Raw genomic sequence first — 18627 nt, 5'->3', positions numbered from 1 at the left:
TTTAACCTCCATTGTATCTACTGCAGTTTAATGTGACTATCTTTTATCCATCACTAACCTTGCTGTCATACATTGGTACTGAGAGGCAGTTTAGCACAATGGCATGGTTTTTTGGAATCAGACATGCCTGCTTTCAAATCCTGGTTTTGTCACTTTCTAGATGTGTGGTGCTGGGCAAGTTGCTTCTAAGGTTCAATTTCCTCATCTGTAAATAAGCGACCTCAGAGAGTTACTGTGAATATCAAATGAGAGAAAATATTATTTTGAGGGGCTATGAGGTAAGACGAGGCAAGGTACTTGGCACCCCAAAAGTGCTCAATAAATAGTAGCTATGTATCTGATTATGTACACAGATCTGACTTAATTCTTAAACTCTTTGAGAATGGTAAGCATACTTCTTGGATGCCAACATAAGTATAGTATTGTGCACATAGTATGGCCCAGAGGCTCAATATTTATTGAATGAATAAACTTCGGTTTTTCCTGAATGGAGTGAGCAGCCCTCAGCTGTTTGCAAGATCCCACACCTTAAGCTCAAAAGTGACAAAAATCGATCAATCCTCTGATGTCTCCAAATATGCAGATACCTCACTTTGTCTAGATGTTTTGGCATGGTGTAGACACAATGCAAGTTGCTTATATTTACTTTCTGTTTCCATCAGGTTCATTTCTATGAAGTTTAACATTCGATTATTGTCTTAGGTGCCTGGAACGGGACTGACTCAGTCATACATACGCCTCTTCATCCATCCAAGCTTTCTTTGATTGAGAAATTTTAAAAATGAATAAGAACTGTCTAATAATATACCTGAACAAAACTTTTTCAACTGACTCAGTACACTACCTGCCCTATTTACCTGTAAGATCTGTGGTAGCTGCTTTGTTCCCGAGACACACAAGGCCACACACACACACTGTCACGTCAATAATAGCTACCATTACTACCTGCGCGCGGGCGCCTCCAGGAGGTAGTTACTTGGTGCAGAGCCTTCAGAGCACAATCAACATCTTTGAACCAGTGAGATGTTGGTTAGGACTTCTTGCTTTTAAACGTTTTCACGGGGCAAGGAGAGAAAGTTGGGGAACAAGCAGAGGATACATAGATTTAATTGGGCTTGAATATCTGTCAATAGGAAAGAGTATTGCTCTTTTACCACAAGCCTGCTGCGTGCTTAGATCGATATTAAAGCCACCGCCGTGTAACCATTTCCCCGATGCTTTGTACATACTTTATAGGGGCGGTCTCAGATGTGGAGCTCTAAGCACCTGCTTGCTCACACTCTGCCAGTTAGTTCAGAAACCAGCATATTTAAGGCCGGTGGCTCAGGTTCCACGTAACTCAGCTCAAGTGTCACTAAGTGCGGCGCCGGTCATCGAGCTGTGCTTTGGGACTCGGATACTTATTTCGGACTCTCTTCTCCCCCGCCGCACCCCCACGTACACTGGTTTCCCTTTCCTTCCTTCGTCCCCGGGTGTGCCCATCTCCTCCCTTCACTCCCACGCTCCCCTTCCTCGGTCTTGTTTCCTTCTCCTTCCTTTCCACCCGGCTGCCCGTCTTTTATCCTCAGAGGGCCGCAGGGCTGAGGCTGCGGCTTGGAGGAGGCGCGAGGCCGGCGGGACAGGCGCGAGGAGCAGAGCGGCGAAAGCGCGGGGCGCGCGCCGAGGCGGGGTTGCGCGAGGGTCCGCCGCGTGGCCGGGCCGCCGGGCCGCCGGGCCGCCGGGCCGGAGAGCGGCGCGCGCGCGCGCCCGGCGAGTCCCTGGCGCGCCCCCGGCGGCCGGGGCCGCAGCGTGCTCGCCCCCGCCGCCAGCTCGCCTCACTTATGGGTCGGAAGCGCTGCGTGGGGGAGACTGTTCCAAGATGGCGGCGGGCTGCTGCGGGGTGAAGAAGCAGAAACTGTCCAGTTCGCCCCCCTCTGGCTCGGGTGGCGGTGGTGGCGCCTCCTCCTCCTCCCACTGCAGCGGAGAGAGCCAGTGCCGAGCTGGCGAGCTGGGACTAGGAGGCGCCGGTACGCGGCTCAACGGGTTGGGAGGGCTCAGCGGAGGAGGTAGCGGCAGCGGCTGTACCCTCTCTCCCCCCCAGGGCTGCGGCGGTGGCGGCGGGGGGATTTCCCTGTCGCCACCTCCGAGCTGCGGAGTGGGGACCCTACTTTCCACCCCAGCCGCCTCCATCTCTTCCTCGCCCTCCTTGTCGTCCGGCGTCTCGTCCTCATCGCCCGGCTCCCGGAAGATGGTGGTGTCAGCGGAGATGTGCTGCTTTTGCTTCGATGTGCTCTACTGTCACCTGTACGGATACCAGCAGCCCCGGACCCCTCGGTTCACCAACGAACCCTAGTGAGTACCGTGCCCTCCGCCGCCCTCTCCCTCGCTCTTGGGATGAGGCTCAGAGTTGAGGCAAAGTACGAGTCTGCCACCCCGTCAGCGGCTGCCCCGGCCCCTTTCGCTGCCCAGGTCCCCGGACCACTCGACCTAAGTCAAGGCAGAGCACCTCGCGCTTCCTGTCCTCCGAGGCAAGTGCCCTACACTTCGAGCAGGGTGCTGGTGCAAGAGATGGCTCACTGGCTCCCAGAGGTGTTCGCTTTCTCTTTGCGATAACTTTGAGGAGTTTTGACCCATTGCTCCTTTCTTTCGCCACCCCGCGTCCACACCGCCCCGGGTTTTGTAGAACCGAATTACTCAAGGTGTTCACGTCCCCTCGCTTTGGTTTCCATTACCCCCAGTGAAAGCCCCGCCGGTATTCCCGCCTTGCACATGAGGAGTTACTATCCCATTGCAGGGTGAAAAATAACTAGCCAACTTCTGTTCTGCTAGGAATGGAACTCAGCCCCGGAGCTTAAGAGGTTACCTCTCTTTTCGTTCATGTTTCCTGGTGTCCTGGGAGGGAGGAGGTTTTTTAAAAACACATTTTCCCTTTACTACCAATTTTTATCGGAACAAACCCATTAAGATGTGTTTCTAGTGAAGCGCAACGCCAGCTGTCGTATTAGAGGAGTGAGACTTATTTTTTTAAATTCCACTGGGTAATAGTTCATTCAAAGGAAACTGTCCTCATAGAACCACTGTCAGTTTGTACATTAAGCTTGCATTTGCTTTAGTGCCTATTTCACTTTTAAGAAATCTATGTTACGCTTGACGATGAGAAATAGTTAATCCCAGCAGTGTGTAGGAATTTTTATGGTTTCCTTTGGTTTTGTACTCTTATTTTGCTCTTCAAGTGTGTGGTTGAAATTGTTTAAAATAGCAGTGGTACTGCTAAAAGCCGGGTTAATTTTGATCCCTGTCTATTTGGATGTGCGGGAGATGGGGCATACTTTTTTTTTTCCAAAGTGTAAACTGAGTATAAACTGACTTTTCAAGTTAAACGCTAGTCAGAATGTAAAGCGCAAGGAAGGGCGGAGTGACAAAGAGAGCGATTGTTTTTATTATGAGTTCTTAGCATCAACAAGAAAAATAATACAGAAAAATTTCAAAGAAATTTATATTGAAAAGCATCAACCCATTTGCTAGCTAAGACAAGTGCTTCTTGTCCCCATATCATAAACACCTGAATTGTTCTTTATACGCTGCTGCTTTTCACTCTGTGAGATTAGGGGATTATACTACTACTGGATAAGTATAAACATTTATGCCTAGGTTAAAAATCTTAAGTTAATATGTAAAGTGGAAATAAAATGTCCTGGAAATTGTAATTTCGTATCATTTGTTTTCTTTAGATTTGATACTCTAAATGTATTTAATTTTGTATGGTTCTTCTGTGGTCTGTGCATTTTCTTTCACACTTGATTCATCTTTGGGCATTGGTTCATAAGAAATGCATGGAATGGCATCCAGACTGACACTGTCAAATAAACTGAGTATCTTTATAAATGTCATAGTTTTAATTCTAGGAGCTTAAATCCTAAGCCCACATTTTAGCCAATTTGATTTTGGTTAAGAAGTAAAATTCATTTGGAAAAGACTACTATGTAAAAATATGAAATATTTATTAGTGTGGGTCACTTATTTGTGACTTTTATGTCTTCTCTTGGATGTCTGTGATGTGTTAAAGCCAGGCCTGGGACGATACATAGGTTGGTTGTGCAAAGTCATGGGACTGCAAAAATTCACTCCTGTTTAGTTACATGAGTTTGGGAAAGGCTGTTTTACTAGTCATGTTCCATTGCTCCAAAGCATATGAGAACACACTTTCAGCAGATGCGATTTTAACACATTTTAAAGTGAGTTCGGGTTAACTGAATGACTATAACCAGAATTTTAAAAGAAAAGTGAGCTTGACCAGTTCATATAGAAAATGCTTGTTAAATGTCATTTAACAGTGGCTCCTTTGAACGTGTATTGAGGTGTTGTTTCTAATACCCCATCTACTGAATTTCTTTTTTATGGAATTAAACAGATAAAATAAGGCACCCTCTTGACCACTGTGGCTATGTTGAAATGATGGTGGAAGAATAACTTATTATTTAGTAGGCCTTGAATGTGACATGTATCCTAGGAAGCAACTAATTTAGAAAAGACACTGAACGTGACCAAGGGGCGAAGTTCACTTAAGTGGAAAAAGGACTGCATCTTATTTTCATTTATCTTAACGTCATTTTTGAGATATACCATGGAAAATTCAGGAAAAGTTCTTAAAAGCACTGTTTGGTTATGGGAGTGAACTAACTAATCACTTCACAATTCCTTAGTAACCACCACACATTTTCTTTCAGTTTTACATATTTAATAGCATTGTGTACTTATTAGTGTGGTTTTGTGCTGGGGAACATAAGACATAAATAGACATATTGCTTTCTTCTCCCTCAGAGTTATTACTACCACGTCATGAGCATTGGTGTTTCAGGTCCTATCTCTGTCTACCAGAAGATGTGTTTTCGACAGTTTCAGATTCTCGTGTGTAAAAGCACACCATTTTCATCCTTTCCCAGGACCTTTCTGTCAAAATGTTTGTAATTAGTGAAATCTGCCTTTTATAAGTTTAGAAGACCTAGATTCATCAGTTATCCTTTCACTCTAAAAGATTATTAGAAATTTCCAGTGATTCGTTTCAGGTTTTGGGGGCGGGGGATGTCAATATGTGAATAGGCTGTATGGATACAAATTTTGATGATTGCTGCTTTCTTGAAGCAACTGCCTCACTGCGGAGAGCAGTAGCTAGAGCTTGGGAGGACGGTGGAAACTCATTTAACGGAAGACAGGTAACATTTGTGTTAAAAGTAATGTATTACTAAATCCTTGGTCTCAACTGTACAAGCACATTCACCAGCAGAAATAAGGCTCAAGACATGATAAAAACAGGACTTTAGGTGCATTTTACTGTTCAGAGCCAGAGCTCTTGGATTTATAGGTGGGGACCCAGGTAGCTGGGTTATAGGGAACCATTTACTACTATAAAGGGATCCACTGTGCCAGGTGTTGAGCCAGTTATACTGCTGAGCAGTTGTCTCAACCTTGGCTGCACTTCGAGTCACCAGGGAATTATTTAAAAATATGGATGCCTGTGTCCCAACCCCAGAGATTCTGATTTAATTGGCCTTGGATGGGGCCTGGGCATCAGGATTTTTAAAAGCTCTCCAGCTGATTTTAATGTGCAGCTGAAGTGGAATACTAGTTGTATGCAACTAGGCCTTTCTCCTGAAATTTGGATTAATTTGGTCTGGGGTGGTGCCTGGGAACCCGTATTTTACGAGCACCCTGGGTAATTTTGTTAAACAACCGGTTTGAGAAACACTTGCGGTGTGGTCTGCAGAAGATATCACCTGGGAACTTGTTCGAAATTTAGGCTCTCAGGCCCCACCTCAGACCTGCTAAGTTAGAATCTGCCGTTTAACAAGCTCCCCAGGTGATTCTTATGTACATTAAAGTTTGAGGAGGCGTGGTTCTTGAACTTTGGAGTACCATATTATAATCTCCTGTAGTGCTTGTTAAAACACAAATTGCTGGGCCCCATTCCCAGAGTTTCTGTTCAGTTGGTCTGGGGTGGGGCGGTGAATTTGCATTTCTAACAAGTTCCCTGGTGATGCTGCTGCTACAGTTCCCAAGACCACACGTTGAGACGCACTGGGTTGAAGTAGCAATGACCTGAATAAGTACTTCAGCCACTGTAGGAGAATGGCAGTTTTCACTGCCGGTTTCCAGGATGAAACTTCCTGCTTCCACGTCACTATCCTTTATCATGTTCTTTCTAATTCAGCACCAGGGAGATTTTAATGTTGCCTTGAATATAACAAAGAGTGCAGGGTTCTTGGGATGGTTGGGGAGGAGTGTATGAGAGTGACTCTTGGAAACCTGTTATGTGATTTTAGGTATTTTTTTCAGAAATTGTTAAATGTGAGGAGCTGTTTTAGGAGTTAAAAACAGCACAACTATAACATCTTAAAGTGAGTTGTATTGATTTTAATAAGCAAAGCCCCCTTCAGTTCCCATAAAAAATGCTTTGATGATTAGCTTTCTAAATTACATTTTGTGATAAGATTTTAAAAGCTTTACTTACACTTATGCTTGCTGGATTGCATTTTAAGAATTTCCCTCATAACAAAGAACTATAAAAGGATCCTGCTAAGGCACTGGGATTATTCAGTCTTATATCTTTAATGCCGTGTTGCATGTCACGTCCCATGAACTTTTAATTTTAATCTTCTTACCACCTTTGAAGTTAATGCAATGTTACATTTTGTATAGACCATAACACACAAAAGATACTTTACTATTAAACATCAGTGTGCAGTTTTTCCATTGCAATGAATAAGATGTATTTTTTTTTTTTAAATCCACTCCTGGACATGCAGATTTTATGAGACTCTGAGCAGGCATTTGAACAGTTAACTCTTTCTCGTCTTGGCCCAGTAGTCAAATTACTGTTTTTCAGTATCCTTGGGAAGAATTGGGTTGTGTTAGGGAGGTGAGGCAGGCACTTTGTTTCCCCAGAACACTAACAATCTATCGCACGTCAGTTAAAAAAAAAAAAAGATAATTTGATAATGAAGCTCCAGTGAAAGTGATATTAAATCAGCACTTTAAACTATTATATTTATTTCTCTTAGGTCTTTTTTGATGAAGACTGACCAGAATAGCTGGAAGGTATATCTGCCAATTGCAGATGATGCTACTACAGATTTCCTTATCCACGCTAGCTTAATGGTCATAATGTCTAGTTTTTCTTTTAAAAAAAAATTGAAAAATTGTTGAGCATTTTTTAAGGTATTGATATGGTTATTTTTCAACAATGTTAATTTCCAATGGAAGGCAATCTGGTGTTGGATCTTACAGATAGAAGAGAAAGCAGGCGTGCCCCCCAGTTGTCATTTGTGCTGTAAAAACTGTCAGTTACTGGAATGGAAGTATATAGAAATATAAATTACAAAATTATTTTTATATCTGTGCATAAAGGTGTATGTATGTAGGGCAAGGTATATTTAGTTAAAAAGAAAAACTTGATGCTTATTTTACCTTCTCCCCCATATGGCCAAAAGGTGTGATAATCTATCTCACTTTGTTTTGCTTATGAATTGTGTTTGTGCTGTGTTCAGATCCCAGTTAGTGGTGGGCAACTAAGAAGGAATCTCTCCTGGGATCTCTCTAGTCCAATAGGAAGAAAGACCATTACTGAGAAAGTGAAAAATGCTCTGTTAGCCCATTCATGAGTTGTTTTCAGAAACACAGGCTAACATTCACATTGTTGTCTTTTTTTAAAAAAAAAAAAACTGTACACTTTTTGAAATCGTATGTGTTAAAACACTATAACTTATTACTGCGATGGATTATAACTTTGAAGTCAGTTGTGCTCCCCGTTTATAGACCATTTTACTTTTTGAGAATATATGTGTGAAACACTAAAACTTGTGCTATGAAATTAGTCAGAGTTCCCTATTTCAATAGGCGTTATTCTGTTCTCTCAATGTCACACATGCTTGCCTGTTTTAAAGCAGCACAATGACCAGGGCTTTTACATTTAAATTTTGTTAGTCTTTTTTTTTTTTTCCAAACTGTGTAATAATGTCTCTTTTTTATGCTGTTCTGAATCAATTAAGCTAAGTAAGTGAGGACCAGCGGTAAAAGCCAGGGGCTGCCAAGAATGGAACTTTAATGTGTAAACTGTCTTTCCACACAGTAATTGGGCAGTTGCTCATAGGACACTGGAGACAGTGTAGGAAGCCAGTGGTTGTGTAGGTGGGAAGAGTGGATTCCCAACAGTAAACTTATTTAGAGTTGAGCTTCTGTAGTTACAGTGTTGCTAAGAGCAAAAAGGAGCCACAGCTCATGTAGTAAAAAGAGCCCGAAGGAAGTTGGCGTAATATATAGTTGGTCGGGTGGAGCTTATTTTATGTTGGGTCCAACTCTGGCATCTTTTCTATCAAGTGTGGGTGTGTTTTCTACAGCTCTTAATGTATCATACTTTCAAACTTGGCTCAACCTAAAAAAAAAAATGTTAGTGTTGAATAGCTGGTGGAAATTATATGTCACTGAGGAAAAAAACCCTGGTTTTAAGCATATACATTAGGTTGAGTTACATGACTGGAAACCAGAGAAATAGAAGAGCTAGTTTATCCTCATAGAGCTTACAGTCTTGCTCAAGATGTGATACAAATATCAAGGCACTTAAAATGCTTACAAAACCATATATATAGGATTATAGATGAATTAGACATATAAACATTATTGTACAGAAGCATGATAATGACATGGAATAAAGGAGTGGTCAGGAAGAAGGTTTTTGGGAGAGGGTAACTTTTAAGCCAAAATTTTAAATGGGAAAGGTACAGAGATTATTATTGGTGAAGAGTCTGCATACCAGTAGATCTCGAAGTCTTACTTGGTTGTTCTCAAACCAGTTGCTGTCACCACCACACCCCTTGCCACAGTACTTGGGGATTCCCAGCAGCTGTCTTTAGTCAGCAATTTGCACTCTCAGCATTCTCCATACCACTCCCCTTGCTCTAGTCTCTAAGATCATACAACTTCAGGGAAATTAAAATAGCCATTTGTCTTGAGAACCCTTTGGGAAGGCTAGGTAATAGATATTGGATCTGAAGAGAACAGTACTTGCAGAAGAGTCCTCTAGAAAGTAAGATGAATTGGAAGGAGAAAATTCTCAAGGTAGAGGAGACTAGCTAGGCTTAGGTTATGAGGGCAGTAGTAGGAAAACTGGCATTGGAGAAGAGGGTAAGCCACCCCAAGGGCAGAGTTTGTGAATATAGGACCGTTGCAAAATGAAGAAGTGGAAGAAGTTATCGGAATATGTAGGGACTCGTACTCTAGGGCCAGGTTTTGTGTAGAAGTGGAAAGATTGCAGCTCACCTGTTTTTTGGCTTCCATCATTGACTTTTCTTTCCTTGGCTCCGTGCCTAGCTATTCTTGTGCACAGAAAAAGTTTGTTCAACAGCTCTGTTGGAATGGCTATGAAACTTGATCACAAGTGTAAGAACCTCCTCCTCCCCCTCTTCACCTATTCCTAACTGTATCTAATTTGAGAGAAAGGAGAAGACATGTTAATTTATAGAATTTGAATCAAGTATAAAGATACCCGAGATAGCTTTTGATTATGGACCTGAAATTAGGTGATTGCATGTGAGTAAAGAGGTTTTGCAAAAAAAAAAATCTACCAAATTCCCATTGCTGGCAATGTAAAAGGGAGAGAGGCTTTGAACATAATTCACAGTTTATAAGCTGAGGAATCAGGAAGATGGTGATGTCACAAAAAAACATGGAGGATAGGATAGAGGGAGTGGGAAGAAACACATAGTCCATCGGGTGCAATCAGATTTTTTAATGTGTGTATTTCAAGTGTTGGCAGTTATCAAATGTCATTTCTTTTTTAATTAGAGCCACAGAGCAGCGACAGAGCTATCGTGACGATTTAGTTGATCTCTTGGGATCTCCCCAGTCTCCTACCACTCTCCCCAATACTGACTGAACTGCTCAGATGGGTAGAGATTAATGATAGTTTTTAGCTTTGTATTGCTAGTAAAGGTATCTGACAGAATGTTAGGTTTCCCTAATGTAGGTTTATACATTTTCTCAGTCTTCAGGCTTATCAGTTTTTAAAGTAGTCAGCAATTTTTATATTTTCTGATGTTAATATCATAGCACAGCCTTCAGCATGATAGAGCCTCATGGAGGACCATCTCAGGAACGTGTAGTTTCAGACCTTGAATTAAAGGAAAGTTATTAAGGATCAGAAGCACTGTCTGGTACTAGATTCTAGGTCCCCTGTCCTCAAGCTTTGAAAGTAAAGAGTCAAGCTGGATCTGTTTTGCAGCTTTGCTCAACAATGAAGGATGGGTTTTATCAATAGACAGGGTCAGCCATATTGATTTACGATCTTTGTGATCTTCAGTGAATAGTCAAATGTGAAAAGTTCTGTTGAGTCCAGGCCTACTAATATTAGATTTTTAAATAAGGTCTGTGATAGTCTTGATGATTCTTGCCTTTCCCCTATCTGTTTCATTTTACAGATAATCCACACTGTGATCAAAGCCACATGCAGTGCTGGGAGAGCACAGTTGACTGTATTATGCAATATCCTGCCAGAAGATGCTGACCAGCTCTCTAGTTATGGAAAGTAGTGAGATCGATTTAATAGCCTATGTAGCTTGCCTTACCATTCCATATACTTTCTGTAAGCATATGTGACACACAATTCTAGTAACATCTTATATGGAGATCTTGGATTGCTACAAGGCGGTAACACTAGATTCTCTGCTTTGATTCAGACATTAGTGAATCTTTCAGTCATTCTCGTAGAATGGACTCTATAAAAATCTGGTTTTGGTGCTATCAGCCTAGAGTTTCCATAGCACAGCATCTGCCTCAAAGAGATGCACATGTGCTCATCACATCAGTGTTATTGCTTATGTAGCCTAACAACCACGTGGTTGAGTATAGGTGGTTTGGGGTACAAATGTTATATAGCTGGTAAAACTTGGACTTCAGTACATACCCCATTGTACTAAGACAAATACCCTTTGTATCCTGATTTTGAACAATGGCGAATTAAGTATTTAGATGATAGGTGCTTTTATACATCTTTTTTTTTTTTTTAACATGATAAGCAGAATATGGTGTTGGTGATTTATTTACTAGAGAAGAATCTCATGAAGTCTTCTGGCCTATTTTCCTTGTTAGAATATTGCTCTCAATGCATTTCATGAAGTTCCCCATAATTAAAACAAATGCTCACTTTTCTTCTTTCACATTATAAACAAACAAACAAACAAAAACTTGCCTTTAGCTTGGCCAGGTACTTGATTTTATGGAAAAGCTCTTCGATGTTCGGAATAGGTGCCCAGCAGTCAGTGGTTAAAATTTTTTGTTCAGTTCCTGGATCTATCTACCCCACACTCTTTTCAGTTCAAAAACCCTCACAAGAACAAATGGGAATGCTGCTGCTTCTATTTCTCTGGCACTAATGAACTGATATGGAGTTTGTGGAGTAAAGTACTCCATTGCTCTAACCATTGCTCTGTTTGGCAAGTTGTTTTCCAGTTATCTAACCTTCCACACTGAAAAGATTGGCTCTGTGGAGAAAGAGAGTCACACAAGGCTGGAGGCAGGAATAGAGAGCATGTGGGAATCAGGAAGGGAGAAAAATGAGATTACAGTTAAGTGAGGTGAGGCCTGGATTCAGGGAAGAAAACGGAAACTGAGTGCATGGTTTGGAGTAGGATTGCTCCAAGAAGCATATTTTACAATATACATACCTAGATGTCCTTCCTTTTGAACCAATGGCTATGGCACTCTTGTTAAAAAAAAAAAAAAATCTATCAGCAACAAATGCACAGAATGAAGTTTGGTAATATAAGAGGACTTGCATGTAGGTCCCCTGAGTACTTCCAAGAGACTATGTTGAAACTCATTCGTATAATGTCCTCAGAATGAGACCTCTAAGTAATTTCAGGAACTTTGGGACAAGTAGCTTAAGTATACCCCAAATGTATAAGTGTAGCCACTCTCTCGGGTCATTATCTTTTTATTTATTTATTTTTCTTGACCTGTCTGTGAACATAGATATAAATCTTCAGGTATTCAGATGTATCTTATTTTTGGCTTGTGTATTTAGGTATTAATAGCCTCTACTTAGATCTATGAACTTTATATAGCTTGCTCACAGTTATTCTTCACAACAAAGATTATGGAACAGGTAATATTAAAGGATAGACCCAACTATCATTTCCAATTGCAGAATCCAGTCATGGAAATGCATTGTATTGAGCATTCTCATCTCTCTACTCTGTTACCAGTGTTTCTTAACAGTACCTACTCTGGTCAATCTGCAGATTACATTCTCACAGATAACCGAAGTATCAGCCATTTTTAGTTAATCATTTTCTCTTTAATCATGTAGTTGTATGCTGCTTTTAGCAAATTTGTTTATTTTTATCGTGAAAAAACAACATGAGATCTATCCTCCTAACACTTTTTTTAAGTGTACAGTACATTACTGTTAACTATAAGCACCATGTTTAGCTTATATTTTTAAAGGTACATAATAGTGACTCTACCTAAAGTAACTTTTTTCATTAGGACTCTTAAAAATTAATCTTACAAATTTATTAGAGAAGCACAAAGCCTATTTACAAGAGAGCTTTGAGGTTTATTTATTTAGGCTTTGAGATATTTATTTTTCCAAACTTATTGAACATTACATAATAAACTAGATTAAAAGTGTTAGAGTCAAAAATAATCATTAAAAGTGTTTCAAACTCATAGCATCTCAGTATTTGACCTGGTAGTTATCATTTACTTTATTAGTATACTTAATACCAACTACCTGTATTTGAAAAGAACTTGATTGTCTAGCTTTCCTTTTTAAGTTGTTATTCTCATCCTCTGTCCTTTAGAGCCTTCTAATGAATTTACTAATGAAAGGAAACATCTTTGACAGGTAGGAACTTTGCCTTTGTTCAGCCATTTTTAAAGTTAGAAGAACCAAGGCATTAAAGAACATTAATTCTGACAATTAAACCTGATATTTCTGAGGAAATGTGTTTTCTAGAGAGATGGAAAATTGCAAGACACCTTGCCTAATGGATATTATAAGTAAGGCCTTTAATTTCATTTGTGTATATATAAACCACTTTAGTTAAGTACTTCTTGAAATTGTTTCTTATGGTGTACTCACATGTTTCTAATGAAAAGCTCATATCTAAATGTAGTGACATTTGTGAAATGATCGGGTCGTCTTGGGTCTTGACAGTTGTTTATTTGTCTGGCCTGTTGTCTACACAGCCAGTATGAGGTTCCTTATCATTATCAGAGGTGCAGACATTTTTTAATATTATCACTGAATTGTAATGCATTAATTTGGATTTTGGAGGAGTTTCTGGCTTCTTCCATTTAGAGATGGCTTTGCAGTTCTAAAGAGGAAAGTAGAATTTCTGCCATGATTATCCCTTTGCTTATAGACATTTAAAAGTGAATATTTGTCCAAGCTTCAAGATTTATTTCCCAGCACTGTTTTAAGACAGTATGTTTTACATCAAAACCTGTCTCTTATTCTAAGGTAGTACTGCTCTTCATATTATGGTAAATTCTAATATTTCAGTTTAACAAGTACTATACCTGCTGTGGGTGGAAGATTGTACTAAGCTCCTTATTGGGTGTGGACGAGAGGTCTATAAAATAGGCTTAAGCCATGCTGCCTGTCCTTTAAAAGCTCACAGTCATATTGAGGAGATAAGGTTCATGAAACAGAATGAGGTCACATATGGCCAAATGAGTGATAGAGAAAATGAGGTCTGTAGGAGTTCGGATAGACTTAATGTGGGCTGGAGTTATGCAGGAGGGCTTCATGGACACAATAGGATTCGGGCTGAGTAGACCTTTCATAGATGAATAAAGCATTCTAGACAAGAAAACAACTTAAAGACACAGAGGTCAGAAAGAGCATTATACAGTAGTCAGTGGGTACCAATCAAAGGTATATTGAATAGGGGGGGATCCTAGCAAGAAAGCAGACCTGTCAGGAGACTGTTGCTGTAATTCAGGCATTGGGAAATGAAGGTCTGCCAGTTGACAATTTTAAACTATTAATGGCCTGTGAATTGCCTCTTTCTTGGTAAAGTTTCTCTTTTGTCCAGTTAATTATGCCTCAGCAGCTCCTTTAATGTCATGAATGTCATGAAGCCTGGACAAGAGACTGGGAAATAACACAAGCAGGAGTCTGCTGTGTAGACAAAGTGCTTTCATTCATCAATAGACATTCAGCATAAGTCAGTTAGATTAACATTGGTTACATCACCATTTGCCTGAGTGCCTTCTATGCCCAAAATTTTTTTTTTTTCTTCTAAACTTCAGTGTACAAAACAAAGTTGGGAAAATTGAGTAACTACAAAGATTATGTAATTAAAAAATAAAACTACCCTAATTATTATAGAATTAAATGTCTTTAACCACTTTTTTTCTCCCTGAATTATTGAAAAAAGTTTACTTGGATATTGCAGATGTAACCCACATAAGGTAGGTACTGGGAATTATAATAATTATAGGAGGATTGTGTACTAATTATTGAATGATGTCATTTCTTAAATTAACTTAAATTACATAGATTAGTCTAATAGGTGTGTTCTGTTTCTTAACATGCCCTATTCAAGAATGCTACAACCAAAAGATACAAACTATATAAGCAAAATCTTTAAAGGTTTTATGGTATTGTTCAGAAACAAAATTCTAAAATAATTTTCTGGATTACCATAGAACAGCATATTTTTATTGTATGTTAAACAACAATTACCCTGTGAAGAATAAAGAGGAAAATTCTTAGTCTTCCGTTGATTTGTCTTTAATTATACTAAGACTTTATAACCCCAAAATTATTCTTCGGTGATCACTGTACATTTTAATATTTTAGCAACTCTCTTCTTTTATTCTCCAGAATATGTTTCAGAACATAAGGAAATTATTTCCAAACTATGAGGCTGATCTCTGATAGGGTCGAGCCACATAAGCATGAAAGTTGTGCCAGTGTACTCAGGAAGTGAAAAACATTAGCACAGTGTTCATCAACAATGTTCTCTATGTAGTCAGTTTATGTTTATAAGTAAATGAGCTCTCTCTCATGTATAGCCTTGAATTATGAATAATCTGTCATTTGAATTATATATTACAACAGTGATATGAAGAAAAACCAGATGTTCAAAGAAAATGATGGTAATGGAATATTCTCAAAGTTTTTGAAGAGGAAATGGATTTTGACCTATGAAGATGATCATATACCCCTGCCCCATAAAAGGGTAGGAGGTCAAATGGAATCCCATGGTTCTTAGGACAGAACACACAAAGGTCTCTGATCACTCTTAATATGCTTAAAATCTTTATTAACAAAGGTGAATGCCCTACTCAGGGGAAGGAGAGGTAATTTTGCTTATACATATTTGAACTGTTTAAAGGCCAATTTCATTTTTCACACGCTTCAAACAATAGGCATGTTAAAATAGGCAGTGGACTCTCTAGTGTTGAGCACAATCAAGGAAAAAAAGTCACTGGTTTTCCGTTTTGGCTGTGGCAAAAGAACAAGCAAATACCATTTTAAAGTGAAAAAAATGGGTGTGGGTCCAAAGGGTCCCGGTTCCTCTCTCCATTGGGCTGTTCTTAGAACTTTTGCTCTTTATTTCAGTTCAGCCTAGAGAAAGTCAGGTCAGGTTTTACAGAAGAGGAGCATTTTAGTCTTGAAGCTTTCTTTCATGTTCATGAAGTTATAATTATTCACTATCCCATAATAACCATTAACCCTTTACTAACTTAATTTGCACCAGCCCAGCAGGACCAGTGCTGCTTTCCTGTTCTCAGAATTGTTATATTTATTTGAATACTTTTGACTCCCAGTCTCTCCCACCCCAAAACTGAAGTGTAAATCTTGGAGGATGCTTCTGTTTCCCTTCTTCAACATAATTTCTCTCTGGAGATTTGTAATTTTTGAGAGCAGCCCTTTTGAATATCTGAAGACATGGTAACAACTGCATTATAGAATTTTTAGTAGTTAAATTTTAGCAGTGTTTAGCCACTTTGAATTATCTAGGAAGTTATTTGCTGGTCCTGCTAGTTTTCCAGTTTGGGGAGATGGCAGAGTGATGGCAGAGAGGTTGTGAATTTATGACTTCCAGGTTTTTTCAAACAATGGATTTGAACATCTAAAGGAGTATGCAAACACTGTTTAACTGGACTGATTTTGAATTCAGGGCAGTACTAGATCTCAAAGATTCCTAGAAGTTTTTCCAGGGAGATTTTAAAGCAAGAGAGTAAGTGAGAGATTCCATTCTGTTCCTTCCTGCACCTTACCTGGAAATGGGTATCTTTTTCTCTATAACTGACACCGTAAGATCTTTGTGGATTTATTTGATATTGTTTGTTATTTGGGGACTGACCTGACTGTATGTCACTGTATGCAGAAGGGTAAGAACATGTGTTTATAATTCTCAAGAAGTTATGGCATAAGCTTTAATCACCTGCTTATCATTTATGATTTCATTCTTGTAGTAGATTAGAGTGCTTGGAAGGTCATTTGTTACTATTAGGTACTACTCTTTTTCTACTGTTTTGTTTTAAATAATAAGTTCTTATATGTTTAGATAAGTGCTTCTTTCCTGATATTTCTACAGTTGAGAGTTTTTAATCTCTTGCCTAATTGATTTTAGGGGTTCGACAAACACTGAATATCTTACATTTGGTGAACAAAAGGAATACCTTTATTTGTTTTTATGGAAATTCTTGATGTGTCTGTTCTCACGTTAATATAATTTAGATGAAGAAAAGCAGATTTGAAGAAGACTGACCCAAGGGATTATAAATTATCCTGAAAGCACGAACAATATTTTAACATGTAATTTCCCTCATAAAATGTTTTATGGCAGATTTGTTTATGTCATAGATCTGAATCAAAGCTGAATTCAATACATTAGTCTCTAACTTATCCAAAATTAATATCTTCTGGCTAAGAACCAACACTGCTTTATGACTCTTAAACCATTTCCTTATATTAATCATCAGCAGTAAAAATTTGCTTTATTTGCGGAGGCTATTTTTTTTAAAAAAACGATTGTATCACTTCCTGAGTTCTTGTGTGGTTTATAACGTGAAGAAAACATCCAAGCATAGTTGATAATAGGATAGACATACTAAATTAGCAACTCATTCACACATATTAGCCTTTACATAAGATTCAAATTCTTCAAATTAATGTCTCAACAAAAAGAAATTATTTAATCAAGGGCTTTAGTGATTGCTCATAAGTTCCTGAAATTGCAGATTTTAAGTTCATGAATTTTACAGATACATAGTAGTGATAGTTTACCATATTATATACTTTTATTGTATGCTCATGCTGGTTTTTAAAAATACGTATGGAATAGAACAGTGAAACTCTGAATGAATGATGGTATAAATATCACTCAGACTACTGTTGTTGATTTCTATAATCGATTTCCTCTATATTAAGGATCTGCTCAATTTAAATAGGTTTTCTCAGAAAAGATCTCAAATGATTTTGTAAGGACTCTTACAGTGTTTCAAACATTGAGTCAGTGATTCTCAACATTTTCCTTTCTGCAACATGATTCTTTGCTCTGCAGCATGACCTCCAGACTCAGGGAATTCTAGGTGCTACTTTAAGAGGGGCAGGACAGTTATACGGAAAGCATTTTGTGTTCATTCTTATCTCCCTACCCCCACCTGTCCCCCTCTCTCCCTCACACACACAAAGGTATAAGCAGGTTGTTTTCATATTTAAAACTAAACTCAACTCATTCAGAACCCCCAGAATTCTCCAAATGAATGCCCACTTGTAATATGTTTGACATCTCCTAATTTAGTATTAGGATGTCGAACTTTTTCATAACTTGTAATTTGGTTTGTCAGCATTATAACGAATAATCAATTATAGCATATATCATAGAATACAGTAATATTCTATTAGAATATAGAATATTATAGTATACTATAATAGAATATAGTAAATATTCTATTAAATGTTTTTTGATTATGATTCTTTATTAAAGTCAGGAATTTGAGCTTTAATGACCATCTTCCTCATTTCATCTAAGAAATACTTTGAAACATTTTCTTAGTAACTTTTCATCTGTTATGATACTTGGTGTCAAACAAGATGCTATGCCTTCAGTCTCACCATGATAAGTCATATTCTCTCATGTCGTTTTATTTAAAATTAGGATATGTGAATCTTTAAAAAGGAGTAGTATTTTAAAAATGCTTGAAATGCAGCCAAATATTGATAATAATAAGTGTGTTTTAATTGTATCTGTTATCAGAAAACACATTTCCTTCTAGTCACCAAAGGTACAATGGAATGTAAATGTAGGCTTATCGTATTTTCTCTTTTCTAATTTCATGAACATTTCAACCTAGCAATTTATGTGTAGATATCACCAGGAATCCCACATATTTTACTGAGCAATTTTAAGAGCTGAACTTTACAGTCTGTCTATCTATCTATCTATCTATCTATCTATCTATCTATCTATCTATCTATCTATTTATTTATTTATTTGTCTTTATGGTGACATTGGTTAACAAAATCCAGTAAGTTTCAGGTGTACAGTTTAACAGTAAGGCATATGTAAATATATTGCATTGTATTCACCTCCCATAGTTAGATTTCTTTCGGTCACCACATATTTGATC

The 18627-nt window shown here is 38.7% G+C and overlaps 1 protein-coding gene across 1 annotated transcript in view; it reads left to right on the top strand.

Moving 5' to 3' along the window:
* The first annotated feature begins 1678 nt into the window (after positions 1–1678).
* AMMECR1 (AMMECR nuclear protein 1) overlaps positions 1679–18627 on the top strand; it is a 101541-nt gene continuing 84592 nt past the window's right edge. Inside the window, exon 1 of the mRNA XM_039874737.1 lies at positions 1679–2331. Within this exon, the coding sequence (XP_039730671.1) occupies positions 1859–2331 (473 nt within the window). The 5' untranslated portion in view covers positions 1679–1858. The remainder of the gene's footprint in view (positions 2332–18627) is intronic.

Source organism: Pteropus medius, unplaced genomic scaffold, assembly GCF_902729225.1.
Source record: "Pteropus medius unplaced genomic scaffold, Ma_sr-lr_union100, whole genome shotgun sequence".
Lineage (NCBI taxonomy): Eukaryota > Metazoa > Chordata > Mammalia > Chiroptera > Pteropodidae > Pteropus > Pteropus medius.
This window is presented reverse-complemented; position numbering and strand designations above follow the sequence as displayed.